Raw genomic sequence first — 14,873 nt, 5'->3', positions numbered from 1 at the left:
TGAGTGCTCAGCCTCACCTTCCACTCTCACAGTCATGAGTGCTCAGCCTCACCTTCCTCTCTCACAGTCATGAGTGCTCAGCCTCACCTTCCACTCTCACAGTCATGAGTGCTCAGCTTCACCTTCCACTCTCACAGTCATGAGTGCTCAGCCTCACCTTCCACTCTCACAGTCATGAGTGCTCAGCGTCACCTTCCACTCTCACAGTCATGAGTGCTGAGCCTCACCTTCCACTCTCACAGTCATGAGTGCTCAGCCTCACCTTCCACTCTCACAGTCATGAGTGATCAGCCTCACCTTCCACTCTCACAGTCATGAGTGCTCAGCCTCACCTTCCACTCTCACAGTCATGAGTGCTCAGCCTCACCTTCCACTCTCACAGTCATGAGTGCTCAGCCTCACCTTCCACTCTCACAGTCATGAGTGCTCACCCTCACCTTCCACTCTCACAGTCATGAGTGCTCAGCCTCACCTTCCACTCTCACAGTCATGAGTGCTCAGCCTCACCTTCCTCTCTCACAGTCATGAGTGCTGAGCCTCACCTTCCACTCTCACAGTCATGAGTGCTCAGCCTCACCTTCCACTCTCACAGTCATGAGTGCTCACCCTCACCTTCCACTCTCACAGTCATGAGTGCTGAGCCTCACCTTCCACTCTCACAATCATGAGTGCTCAGCGTCACCTTCCATTCTCACAGTCATGAGTGCTCACCCTCACCTTCCACTCTCACAGTCATGAGTGCTCAGCCTCACCTTCCACTCTCACAGTCATGAGTGCTCAGCCTCACCTTCCACTCTCACAGTCATGAGTGCTCAGCGTCACCTTCCATTCTCACAGTCATGAGTGCTCAGCCTCACCTTCCACTCTCACAGTCATGAGTGCTCAGCCTCACCTTCCACTCTGACAGTCATGAGTGCTCAGCGTCACCTTCCATTCTCACAGTCATGAGTGCTCAGCCTCACCTTCCACTCTCACAGTCATGAGTGCTCAGCCTCACCTTCCACTCTCACAGTCATGAGTGCTCAGCCTCACCTTCCACTCTCACAGTCATGAGTGCTCAGCCTCACCTTCCACTCTCACAGTCATGAGTGCTCAGCCTCACCTTCCACTCTCACAGTCATGAGTGCTCAGCCTCACCTTCCACTCTCACAGTCATGAGTGCTCACCCTCACCTTCCACTCTCACAGTCATGAGTACTCAGCCTCACCTTCCACTCTCACAGTCATGAGTGCTCAGCCTCACCTTCCACTCTCACAGTCATGAGTACTCAGCCTCACCTTCCACTCTCACAGTCATGAGTGCTCAGCCTCACCTTCCACTCTCACAGTCATGAGTGCTCAGCCTCACCTTCCACTCTCACAGTCATGAGTGCTGAGCCTCACCTTCCACTCTCACAGTCATGAGTGCTCACCCTCACCTTCCACTCTCACAGTCATGAGTGCTCAGCCTCACCTTCCACTCTCACAGTCATGAGTGCTCAGCCTCACCTTCCACTCTCACAGTCATGAGTGCTCAGCCTCACCTTCCACTCTCACAGTCATGAGTGCTCAGCCTCACCTTCCACTCTCACAGTCATGAGTGCTCAGCCTCACCTTCCACTCTCAGTCATGAGTGCTCAGCCTCACCTTCCACTCTCAGTCATGTCAGCCTGTGCTCAGCCTCACCTTCCACTCTCACAGTCATGAGTGCTCAGCCTCACCTTCCACTCTCACAGTCATGAGTGCTCAGCCTCACCTTCCACTCTCACAGTCATGAGTGCTCAGCCTCACCTTCCACTCTCACAGTCATGAGTGCTCAGCCTCACCTTCCACTCTCACAGTCATGAGTGCTCAGCCTCACCTTCCACTCTCACAGTCATGAGTGCTCAGCCTCACCTTCCACTCTCACAGTCATGAGTGCTCAGCCTCACCTTCCACTCTCACAGTCATGAGTGCTCAGCCTCACCTTCCACTCTCACAGTCATGAGTGCTCACCCTCACCTTCCACTCTCACAGTCATGAGTGCTCAGCCTCACCTTCCACTCTCACAGTCATGAGTGCTCAGCCTCACCTTCCACTCTCACAGTCATGAGTGCTCAGCCTCACCTTCCACTCTCACAGTCAAACTTACTGATACAAATTTCCTAAACACAGACAATTCCCCGTCTCGCTTTTTTTATCGTTTTTTCACACTTGTCTCTCCCCCCGTAAATAAAAAATCAATACGTGTGTTTAGTGTTTTTTCTCCAGACGTTAGTACAGGTGTTTTTTTTCACAGATGTTGGTGTGGTTTTTTCCCCAGACGTTAGTACAGGTGTTTTTTTCACAGATGTTGGTGTGGTTTTTTTCTACTGACGTTGGTACAGGTGTTTTTTTTCCACAGATGTTAGTACGGTTTTTTTTCCAAAGACATTAGTACAGGTGTTTCTTTTCCACAGATGTTAGTACAGGCGTTTTTTCATGAATGTTAGTAGAGGATTTTTCCACAGATGCTAGAGCAGGTCTTTTTCCTACAAATGTTAAAACTCTTGTTTTTTCCACAGATGTTAGACCAGATGTTTTCCTTCCAACAGATGTTAGAACATGTATTTATTTTCCACAGATATTAGAACAAGCATTTTTTTTCCACAATTGTTAGAACAGGTGTTTTTTCTACAAATGTTAGAACAGGTGTTTTTTTTTCAACAGATGTTAGAGCAGAGTTTTTTCCCCCACAGATGTTAGAACACACAAGCGTTACTGAAACAATCAAAACTTTCTCAGATCTACCAGCACATCTTTATTTTGGCATTAAAATAAAAGGAGATATCACCACGACGTAGAAAATACTTCAGGGCATAAATAAGCAATAACAATAGCAATCACAAGCATAATGCCACCACAGACACGAGTATGAAAATATTTGATGATGTACTGCATTTTATCAAGTTATAGGCCTAGGATTTGCAGTAGAAATTTAGAATTATAGGTATTGGGAATCATAGAAATTTAGAATTATAGATATTGAGAATTGTAGATAATTAGAATTATAGATAATTATAATTATAGATAATTAGAATTATAAATATTTAGAATTGTAGATAATTAGAATTATAGATATTTAGAATTATAGATAATTAGAATTATAAATATTTAGAATTGTAGATAATTAGAATTATAGATAATTAGAATTATAGATAATTAGAATTATAGATATTTAGAATTATAAATATTTAGAATTATAGATATTTAGAATTATAGATAATTAGAATTATAAATATTTAGAATTATAGATATTTAGAATTATAGATAATTAGAATTATAAATATTTAGAATTATAGATATTTAGAATTATAGATAATTAGAATTATAAATATTTAGAATTATAGATATTTAGAATTATAGATAATTAGAATTATAAATATTTAGAATTGTAGATATTTAGAATTATAGATAATTAGAATTATAAATATTTAGAATTGTAGATAATTAAAATTATAGATATTTAGAATTATAGATATTTAGAATTATGGAAATTTAGAATTATGGAAATTTGGAATTATAGAAATTTGGAATTATAGAAATACTGAATGATAAAAATTAGGAATCACTGAAAAAGAACTAAAACAATCAGTGAGATTAAGCACGAGGATAAAAATAAAAGTGTTGACCTTCGACGACAACAATAAGAGAACAATGAATGTAAATTCTGGCCGGAACAGAGGTGGAATAAGATGAAGGAATCAGGTGGTGCTTGAAGCCAGGTGGCACAAGTGAGAGTCCCAGACAGCAGGAGCAACACCAGCTGACCGTCCAACAGCTGGAATAATGCTGAGAGAGAGAGAGCAGGAAGAGACGAGCAATAAAATCAATTGGGACATCTTTCTTGAAAGCCCTTCGGTCTTGGGCACCCCTCGGTCACTCACAGGAACACAAGAAGGTAGGAACACTGCAGCAGACCTATTGGACCGTACTTGGTAAGTCCTTATCAAATCCAAACCCACTGACAAAAATATTCGAACAACCCATTTTCAATGCTACCCTTTTAACTCGCTCCTAAGTGATTGCATTTAGTGTTTCCCTACACTGTACGTAACACTGTACCTGCCGTCGACAGCACTGAGTAAAGAGAATCGTGGACGTAAGGGTCCCCGGCCCAGTAACTGAGTTTATTCAGTAACTGCAGTGAAAACGCAAGATAGGATGTATTTACATACGTCAGGGTGAATCAAGTGAATGAGTCCTCAGATCAGTCCCCTTCATATACTGGGGAAGATAGACATGAACCTTAAGATATCGAGTGTTAGGTTAATCTGGGTTGCCGACGACACCGGTTCGATGCCTATAGGGTCATGACGAGTTAATTATAATTTATTATTGTAGGATGTATATATATCTGTACCAAAGATTATAGGTTTTATAATATGTTCTTATATTAAATATTATTTATTATTGTAGGATGCATCTCCGTGAAACTAGTGTTGTACGACTGAGTGTGATACAGTAGTGTCAGAAGGTCGGACGATGGGGCCCCGTCGTTCGATCAGTACCCAGGTTCAGCCAATGAGAAGATGGTTCTGGCAATCGCAGAGGTGTTGTGGGCACCACTCTCCTGTCTGCCCTTGTCATTCCCATTCTAGAGTTGGTTGAAGCACGGTCTGCTCTCTAGTGGCTTCTATTCTACCTTGCTTACCGTGGAGTGCACTGATACCTATTGTTGTACATAGTATATATAGTGTACATACTTCTGTTCTTACTTGGTGAAGGATAATATAAGTCAAAAGTTTTTCTGCTGTGTTTATTTTGATCCCTGTGCACCCAGGATAACAGGCCTAACATCAGCTCCGGAGCTGCTGTGGACACAGTAGTGAATGCGAGTATGACGCAGAGAGTTATAACACAGACAAGGGTGTCGTGTGACACGGTGACAAAGAAAAGATGTCGTGTAACCCAGCGAGTGTTGAAATGTCAGATCTGGCAAATACTGACATTCACCATCAGGTATATTCCGTGAGAGTCTGGTGACTACTCGCTGGATTACACGACATCTTTTCTTTGTCACCGTGTCACCTGACCCTACACTCGCCGGGTACAGACGACACCCTTTTCAGGGTTATAACACCTCTACCGTGTCACACGACACCCTTATCTGTGTTATAACTCTGCGTCATACTCGCCTTCACTACTGTGTCAACAGCAGCTCCGGAGCTGATATTAGGCGTGTTATCCTGGGTGCACAGGGATCAAAATAAACACAGCAGAAAAACTTTTGACTTATATTATCCTTCACCAAGTAAGAACAGAAGTATGTACACTATATTACACTATGTACAACAATAGGTAAGCAAGGCAGAATAGAAGCCACCACTAGAGAGCAGACCGTACTTCAACCAGGTCTAGAATGGGAATGACAAGGGCAGACAGGTGTGTGGTACCCACAACACCTCTGCGATTGCCAAAACCATCTTCTCATTGGCTTGAACCTGGGTACTGATCGAACGACGGGGCCCCATCGTCCGACCCTTAGTACTGGTTCGCTGGTTGGGGGAAATAGCCTTTCAATGAGCGTGTGTACATGCGCCGAATAAAGGTTACGTACTCTTTGCATGCCACAGTTGATGACTGTTAGCGTTGAGTAGCAAGCAGACTCTCACAGGCTAAGTCAGCAAAGCTCACCCGGCTGGTAAAGAACTGACTTGTAGACACACTGATAGTGTCAACCAACACAATGGTGAGTCTCACAGGGAAGAGTAGACTAGCAGACACGCTAGTAGTGTCGACCAGCATTACTGCAGCCTCTCACAGGGAACAGGGAAGAGTAAACTAGCAGACACACACTAGTAGTGTGTCTGTTGTCCTGCTAGTGTCGACCAACACTAAAATACCTCTTAAGGACAGGCTAGGCTGACTAACAGGTAAGGAAACATTGACTAGTTAATGAACACAAACACACACACACACACACTCATACACACACATACACACACACCTGCTGGAACTACTTTGCTCTTCCTCTCCTTCCACCAACACAACAGGTCCCAACACAACCTTCGATCTATAAATAACGATCTTCGATCTATAAATAATTCGATCTAAAAAAATATAACGCAGCACTTACCTTAGAAACTTAATCACTCGGTAGCCTTGAGACCCAGCGAAAGTTGTGCAAGAATTACGGGTGACGGAGGAATGTAACGTAACGCTTACAGCTCGTTGGAGAAGCAAGAAGAGTGCGAGGTGCAGCTCCTCTCTGGGTAAGTGCTGGGGGTGGGGAGGGTTTGAAGCCTATCGTTTACACTAGGGTCATTATGGTTGCGCATGACCTTTCCTCCGCCAGATGTGAAGACTCTAATACCTTAAATAATAATTAAAGTGAACTACAGAGCTGAGTTTAAAGTCACCAGTGCTCAGTTTAAGGTCACCAGTGCTCAGTTTAAGGTCACCAGTGCTCAGTTTAAGGTCACCAGTGCTCAGTTTAAAGGTCACCAGAGCTCAGTTTAAAGCCACCAGTGCTCATTTTAATATCACCAGCGTTCAGTTTAAGGTCACCAGTGTTCCGTTTAAGGTCACCAGTGTTCCGTTTAAGGTCACCAAAGCTCCAATCTCAGAAAGAGAGAAACGATTAAGAAAATTGTTCTGAATATTGTGTCTTAATAGTCAGATTCAGAGGAGGATTGAAACAGACAGACAGACAGGCAGACAGACAGACATACAGACAGACAGACAGACAGAAAGTAAGAAAGACAGGCAGAGATAGAGAGAGCGAGAGAGAGAGAGAGAGAGAGAGAGAGAGAAGAGAGACGGAGGGATATAGAAACAGACAGACAGACGGACGGACAGACCTCCAGCCAGAGAAATTAATTGATCCTCATTATCTCTAATCATTTGCCTAGCTAATGACGTTCTCACCTCTTAATTGAAGTTTTGTTTACATTAACTATTTATGAGATATATTTAAACATGTTAACATTTGTAGACATTTAACCGCATAAATATATATATATATATATATATATATATATATATATATATATATATATATATATATATATATATATATATATATATATATATATATATATATATATATATATATATATATATATATATATATATATATATATATGTATATATATATATATATATACATATATATATATGTATATATGTATACTGAAATAAATGAATATATGTCGTGCCGAATAGGTAAAATTAGTCAATTAACAAGAACTCATTTAAAATTAAGTCCTTTCTAAAATCTTCTCTTATATGTTTAAAGATATATTTTTTTCATTTATCTTAATGTAAAAATTAATAATTTTGTACCAAAAGAACCTTAGAAAACTTAACTAACCTTATTACAACAAGCGCAATTTAATTTAGCCTAATCCAGCTAAACATATTTTAGATAAATTTACAATAATTCAATAATAAACAAACACAATGAAATATATTTTCCCGTCAGGTTCAGAATGATTTTTGTGAAATTACTGCATACACAAATTTCCAATTGCCTTATTCGGCAAGAAGAATGTTGCTATTTAAGCCAGAATCACGGGTTTTACCTATTCAGCACGATGAATATATATATATATATATATATATATATATATATATATATATATATATATATATATATATATATATATATATATATATATATATATATATATATATATATATACATATATATATATATACTTTTAGATCACTGATGATATATTAAAAAAATTAAAAAATCTCTCTCTCTCTCTCTCTCTCTCTCTCTCTCTCTCTCTCTCTCTCTCTCTCTCTCTCTCTCTCTCTCTCTCTCTCTCTCTCACCCTGGTGGTGGTGCTACAGTAATGTGTGATGGTCTACGGCTACGAGAGTGGGTCATCCCGCCCTACAACCTCCGGGGAGACACAGTAGAGCTACGTTGTGACTACGAACCTGGCAACTCCTCCATCTACTCCGTCAAGTGGTTCAAGGATGATGATGAGTTCTTCAGATACGTGCCCAGGGACTCCCCTCCGCGCCACTTCTTCCCTAGAGTGGGCATCACCCTTGATGTGAGTAGTGAGGGAGTGGGTATCACCCTTGATGTGAGTAGTGAGAGAGTGGGCATCACCCTTGATGTGAGTAGTGAGGGAGTGGGTATCACCCTTGATGTGAGTAGTGAGAGAGTGGGCATCACCCTTGATGTGAGTAGTGAGGGACTGGGCATCACCCTTGATGTGAGTAGTGAGGAAGTGGGCATCACCCTTGATGTGAGCATGGAGTGGGCATCAACCTTGATGTGAGTAGTGAGGGAGTGGGCATCACCCTTGATGTGAGTAGTGAGGGAACGGGCATCACCCTTGAAGTGAGTAGTGAGAGAGTGGGCATCACCCTTGATGTGAGTAGTGATGGAGTGAGCATCACCCTTGATGTGAGTAGTGAGGGAATGGGCATCACCCTTGATGTGAGTAGTGAGGAAGTGGGCATCACCCTTGATGTGAGTAGTGAGGGAGTGGGCATCACCCTTGATGTGAGTAGTGAGGGAGTGGGCATCACCCTTGATGTGAGTAGTGAGGGAGTGGGCATCACCCTTGATGTGAGTAGTGAGGGAGTGGGCATCACCTTTGATGTGAGTATGGAGTGGGCATCAACCTTGATGTGAGTAGTGAGGAAGTAGGCATCACCCTTGATGTGAGTAGTGAGGGAATGGGCATCACCCTTGATGTGAGTAGTGAGGGAGTGGGCATCACCCTTGATGTGAGTAGTGAGGGAGTGGGCATCACCCTTGATGTGAGTAGTGAGGGAGTGGGCATCACCCTTGATGTGAGTAGTGAGGGAGTGGGCATCACCCTTGATGTGTGTATGAAGTGGGCATCACCCTTGATGTGAGTATGAAGTGGGCATCACCCTTGATGTGAGTTGTGAGGGAGTGGGCATCACCCTTGATTTGAGTATGGAGTGGGCATCACCCTTGATGTGAGTAGTGAGGGAGTGGGCATCACCCTTGATGTGAGTAGTGAGGGAGTGGGCATCACCCCTGATGTGAGTAGTGAGGGAGTGGGCATCACCATTGATGTGAGTAGTGAGGGAATGGGCATCACCCTTGCTGTGAGTAGTGAGGGAGTGGGCATCACCTTTGATGTGAGTAGTGAGGGAGTGGGCATCACCCTTGATGTGAGTAGTGAGGGAGTGGGCATCACCCTTGATGTGAGTAGTGAGGAAGTGGGCATCACCCCTGATGTGAGTAGTGACGGAGTGGGCATCAACCTTGATGTGAGTAGTGAGGGAGTGGGCATCACCCTTGCTGTGAGTAGTGAGGGAGTGGGCATCACCCTTGATGTGAGTAGTGAGGGAGTGGGCATCACCCTTGATGTGAGTAGTGAGGGAGTGGGCATCACCCTTGCTGTGAGTAGTGAGGGAGTGGGCATCACCCTTGCTGTGAGTAGTGAGGGAGTGGGCATCACCCTTGCTGTGAGTAGTGAGGGAGTGGGCATCACCCTTGCTGTGAGTAGTGAGGGAGTGGGCATCACCCTTGCTGTGAGTAGTGAGGGAGTGGGCATCACCCTTGCTGTGAGTAGTGAGAGAGTGGGCATCACCCTTGATGTGAGTAGTGATGGAGTGAGCATCACCCTTGATGTGAGTAGTGAGGGAATGGGCATCACCCTTGATGTGAGTAGTGAGGAAGTGGGCATCACCCTTGATGTGAGTAGTGAGGGAGTGGGCATCACCCTTGATGTGAGTAGTGAGGGAGTGGGCATCACCCTTGATGTGAGTAGTGAGGGAGTGGGCATCACCCTTGATGTGAGTAGTGAGGGAGTGGGCATCACCTTTGATGTGAGTATGGAGTGGGCATCAACCTTGATGTGAGTAGTGAGGGAGTAGGCATCACCCTTGATGTGAGTAGTGAGGGAATGGGCATCACCCTTGATGTGAGTAGTGAGGGAGTGGGCATCACCCTTGATGTGAGTAGTGAGGGAGTGGGCATCACCCTTGATGTGAGTAGTGAGGGAGTGGGCATCACCCTTGATGTGAGTAGTGAGGGAGTGGGCATCACCCTTGATGTGAGTATGAAGTGGGCATCACCCTTGATGTGAGTATGAAGTGGGCATCACCCTTGATGTGAGTTGTGAGGGAGTGGGCATCACCCTTGATTTGAGTATGGAGTGGGCATCACCCTTGATGTGAGTAGTGAGGGAGTGGGCATCACCCTTGATGTGAGTAGTGAGGGAGTGGGCATCACCCCTGATGTGAGTAGTGAGGGAGTGGGCATCACCATTGATGTGAGTAGTGAGGGAATGGGCATCACCCTTGCTGTGAGTAGTGAGGGAGTGGGCATCACCTTTGATGTGAGTAGTGAGGGAGTGGGCATCACCCTTGATGTGAGTAGTGAGGGAGTGTGCATCACCCTTGATGTGAGTAGTGAGGGAGTGGGCATCACCCTTGATGTGAGTAGTGACGGAGTGGGCATCAACCTTGATGTGAGTAGTGAGGGAGTGGGCATCACCCTTGCTGTGAGTAGTGAGGGAGTGGGCATCACCCTTGATGTGAGTAGTGAGGGAGTGGGCATCACCCTTGATGTGAGTAGTGAGGGAGTGGGCATCACCCTTGCTGTGAGTAGTGAGGGAGTGGGCATCACCCTTGCTGTGAGTAGTGAGGGAGTGGGCATCACCCTTGCTGTGTGTAGTGAGGGAGTGGGCATCACCCTTGATGTGAGTAGTGAGGGAGTGGGCATCACCCTTGCTGTGAGTAGTGAGGGAGTGGGCATCACCCTTGCTGTGAGTAGTGAGGAGTCAGAGGGAGAGAATGAGGAAAGGAGAGGCTAGAGAGAAATAATCTGAGGGACGTTGTTTGGAAGGAAGGGAGGGGTGTAAGACAGAGAAAAAGAGAAAGAAAGAGAAAGAGAGAGAAAGAGAAAGAGAGAGAAACAGAGGCACGAAGAGCCAGGGGAGTAATAGTATTAAGGTGGAAGCATAGAGTAAAGGAGGAAGAGAAAGATGGCAGTGAAAGTGGGAATAATAGCACCAAAATGAAAATGATAGCAGCAACGTAGGAATGATAGCAGTAATGTGGGAATGATATTATCACTTCTATGCATGATAGCAGTAATGTAGGAATGATATCATCACTTCTACGCATGATAGCAGTAATGTAGGAATGATATCATCAGTTGTATGCATGATAGTAGTAATGTGGGAATGATATTATCACTTCTATGCATGATAGCAGTAATGTGGGAATGATATTATCAGTTGTATGCATGATAGTAGTAATGTGGGAATGATATCATCAGTTGTATGCATGATAGTAGTAATGTGGGAATGATATCATCAGTTCTACGCATGATAGCAGTAATGTGGGAATGATATTATCACTTCTACGCATGATAGCAGTAATGTGGGAATGATATCATCAGTTCTACGCATGATAGCAGTAATGTGGGAATGATATCATCAGTTCTACGCATGATAGCAGTAATGTGGGAATGATATCATCAGTTCTACGCATGATAGCAGTAATGTGGGAATGATATCATCAGTTCTACGCATGATAGCAGTAATGTAGGAATGATATCATCAGTTCTACGCATGATAGCAGTAATGTAGGAATGATATCATCAGTTGTATGCATGATAGCAGTAATGTGGGAATGATATCATCAGTTCTACGCATGATAGCAGTAATGTAGGAATGATATCATCAGTTCTACGCATGATAGCAGTAATGTAGGAATGATATCATCAGTTCTACGCATGATAGCAGTAATGTAGGAATGATATCATCAGTTCTACGGATGATAGCAGTAATGTGGGAATGATATCATCAGTTCTACGCATGATAGTAGTAATGTAGGAATGATATCATCAGTTCTACGCATGATAGTAGTAATGTAGGAATGATATCATCAGTTCTACGCATGATAGCAGTAATGTGGGAATGTCAGGAACTTGTACAGTTCGGAACTCTTAATAAATGAAGACTTTCAGTGATTTTAAATCTTGTAAATGATGGTTTGTGGAAAGTAGAAGCTTGGAGGGCAGGCAGGCAGAAAGAGAGGCAGGCAAGCAGACAAGCAGACAAGAAAACAGAAAGGCATGCATAGAAACAGACAGGGAAGAAGGCAGACACTCGGGCAAACAGGCAGAGAGATTCTTGGAAAGACAAACAGAGAAACAGGCAGAAAAGCAAACAGACAGAAAGGCAGACAAATAGTTAAGCAGACTTACAGGTAGACAGACAGACAAATAGGTAGACAGGCAGGCAGGCAGAGAGATACAAAGATAGGCAAGCAAGTAGATGGAGAGACAGGCAGGAATATAGAGGGAGGCAGACAGAACTGCCTGGCAGACCAGCTGCCACTGTGGCAAGCAGGCCAGATGCTAGGCAGGCCAGCTGCTAGGCAGGCCAGCTGCTAGGCAGGCCAGCTGCTAGGCAGGCCAGGTGCTAGGCAGGCCAGCTGCTAGGCAGGCCAGCTGCTAGGCAGGCCAGCTGCTAGGCAGGCCAGCTGCTAGGCAGGCCATGTGCTAGGCAGGCCAGCTGCTAGGCAGGCCAGCTGCTAGGCAGGCCAGCTGCTAGGCAGGCCAGCTGCTAGGCAGGCCAGCTGCTAGGCAGGCCAGCTGCTAGGCAGGCCAGCTGCTAGGAAAAAAGAATCTGTTTTGCTTTGACAACCTCACAAACTCTTCTCAGTATTACATGAGAACCTCATCAGCAGGTGTTGATTAATAGAGGACACTGTAGCAGGTGTTGATTTATAGAGGACACTGTAGCAGGTGTTGATTTATAGAGGACACTGTAGCAGGTGTTGATTTATAGAGGACACTGTAGCAGGTGTTGATTTATAGAGGACACTGTAGCAGGTGTTGATTAATAGAGGACACTGTAGCAGGTGTTGATTAATAGAGGACACTGTAGCAGGTGTTGATTAATAGAGGACACTGTAGCAGGTGTTGATTAATAGAGGACACTGTAGCAGGTGTTGATTTATAGAGGACACTGTAGCAGGTGTTGATTTATAGAGGACACTGTAGCAGGTGTTGATTTATAGAGGACACTGTAGCAGGTGTTGATTTATAGAGGACACTGTAGCAGGTGTTGATTAATAGAGGACACTGTAGCAGGTGTTGATTTATAGAGGACACTGTAGCAGGTGTTGATTAATAGAGGACACTGTAGCAGGTGTTGATTAATAGAGGACACTGTAGCAGGTGTTGATTAATAGAGGACACTGTAGCAGGTGTTGATTAATAGAGGACACTGTAGCAGGTGTTGATTAATAGAGGACACTGTAGCAGGTGTTGATTAATAGAGGACACTGTAGCAGGTGTTGATTAATAGAGGACACTGTAGCAGGTGTTGATTAATAGAGGACACTGTAGCAGGTGTTGATTAATAGAGGACACTGTAGCAGGTGTTGATTAATAGAGGACACTGTAGCAGGTGTTGATTTATAGAGGACACTGTAGCAGGTGTTGATTTATAGAGGACACTGTAGCAGGTGTTGATTAATAGAGGACACTGTAGCAGGTGTTGATTTATAGAGGACACTGTAGCAGGTGTTGATTAATAGAGGACACTGTAGCAGGTGTTGATTAATAGAGGACACTGTAGCAGGTGTTGATTAATAGAGGACACTGTAGCAGGTGTTGATTAATAGAGGACACTGTAGCAGGTGTTGATTAATAGAGGACACTGTAGCAGGTGTTGATTAATAGAGGACACTGTAGCAGGTGTTGATTAATAGAGGAAACTGTAGCAGGTGTTGATTAATAGAGGACACTGTACCAGGTGTTGATTTATAGAGGACACTGTAGCAGGTGTTGATTTATAGAGGACACTGTAGCAGGTGTTGATTAATAGAGGACACTGTAGCAGGTGTTGATTAATAGAGGACACTGTAGCAGGTGTTGATTAATAGAGGACACTGTAGCAGGTGTTGATTAATAGAGGACACTGTAGCAGGTGTTGATTAATAGAGGACAATGTAGCAGGTGTTGATTTATAGAGGACACTGTAGCAGGTATTGATTAATGGCGTTCACTGTAGCAGGTGTTGATTAATGGAGGACACTGTAGCAGAGGTTGATTAATAGAGGACACTGTAGCAGGTGTTGATTAACAGAGGACACTGTAGCAAGTGTTGATTAACAGAGGACACTGTAGCAGGTGTTGATTAATAGAGGACACTGTAGCAGGTGTTGATTAATAGAGGACACTGTAGCAGGTGTTGATTAATAGAGGACAATGTAGCAGGTGTTGATTTATAGAGGACACTGTAGCAGGTATTGATTAATGGCGTTCACTGTAGCAGGTGTTGATTAATGGAGGACACTGTAGCAGATGTTGATTAATAGAGGACACTGTAGCAGGTGTTGATTAACAGAGGACACTGTAGCAAGTGTTGATTAACAGAGGACACTGTAGCAGGTGTTGATTAATAGAGGACACTGTAGCAGGTGTTGATTAATAGAGGACACTGTAGCAGGTGTTGATTAATAGAGGACACTGTAGCAGGTGTTGATTTATAGAGGACACTGTAGCAGGTGTTGATTAATAGAGGACACTGTAGCAGGTGTTGATTAATAGAGGACACTGTAGCAGGTGTTGATTAATAGAGGACACTGTAGCAGGTGTTGATTAATAGAGGACACTGTAGCAGGTGTTGATTAATAGAGGACACTGTAGCAGGTGTTGATTTATAGAGGACACTGTAGCAGGTGTTGATTAATAGAGGACACTGTAGCAGGTGTTGATTTATATAGCAGGTGTTGATTAATAGAGGACACTGTAGCAGGTGTTGATTAATAATAGAGGACACTGTAGCAGGTGTTGATTAATAGAGGACACTGTAGCAGGTGTTGATTAATAGAGGACACTGTAGCAGGTGTTGATTAATAGAGGACACTGTAGCAGGTGTTGATTAATAGAGGACACTGTAGCAGGTG

The 14,873-nt window shown here is 43.8% G+C and overlaps 1 protein-coding gene across 1 annotated transcript in view; it reads left to right on the top strand.

The window, feature by feature from the left end:
* The first annotated feature begins 7,801 nt into the window (after positions 1-7,801).
* LOC128684347 (uncharacterized) overlaps positions 7,802-14,873 on the top strand; it is a 60,241-nt gene continuing 53,169 nt past the window's right edge. The window contains exon 1 of the mRNA XM_070098235.1: positions 7,802-8,008. Within this exon, the coding sequence (XP_069954336.1) occupies positions 7,802-8,008 (207 nt within the window). The remainder of the gene's footprint in view (positions 8,009-14,873) is intronic.

The sequence above is a fragment of the Cherax quadricarinatus genome, chromosome 4 (assembly GCF_038502225.1).
Source record: "Cherax quadricarinatus isolate ZL_2023a chromosome 4, ASM3850222v1, whole genome shotgun sequence".
Classification (NCBI taxonomy): domain Eukaryota; kingdom Metazoa; phylum Arthropoda; class Malacostraca; order Decapoda; family Parastacidae; genus Cherax; species Cherax quadricarinatus.
The sequence above is the reverse complement of the archived record's forward strand: the minus strand, read 5'-3'. Positions and strand labels throughout refer to the sequence as shown.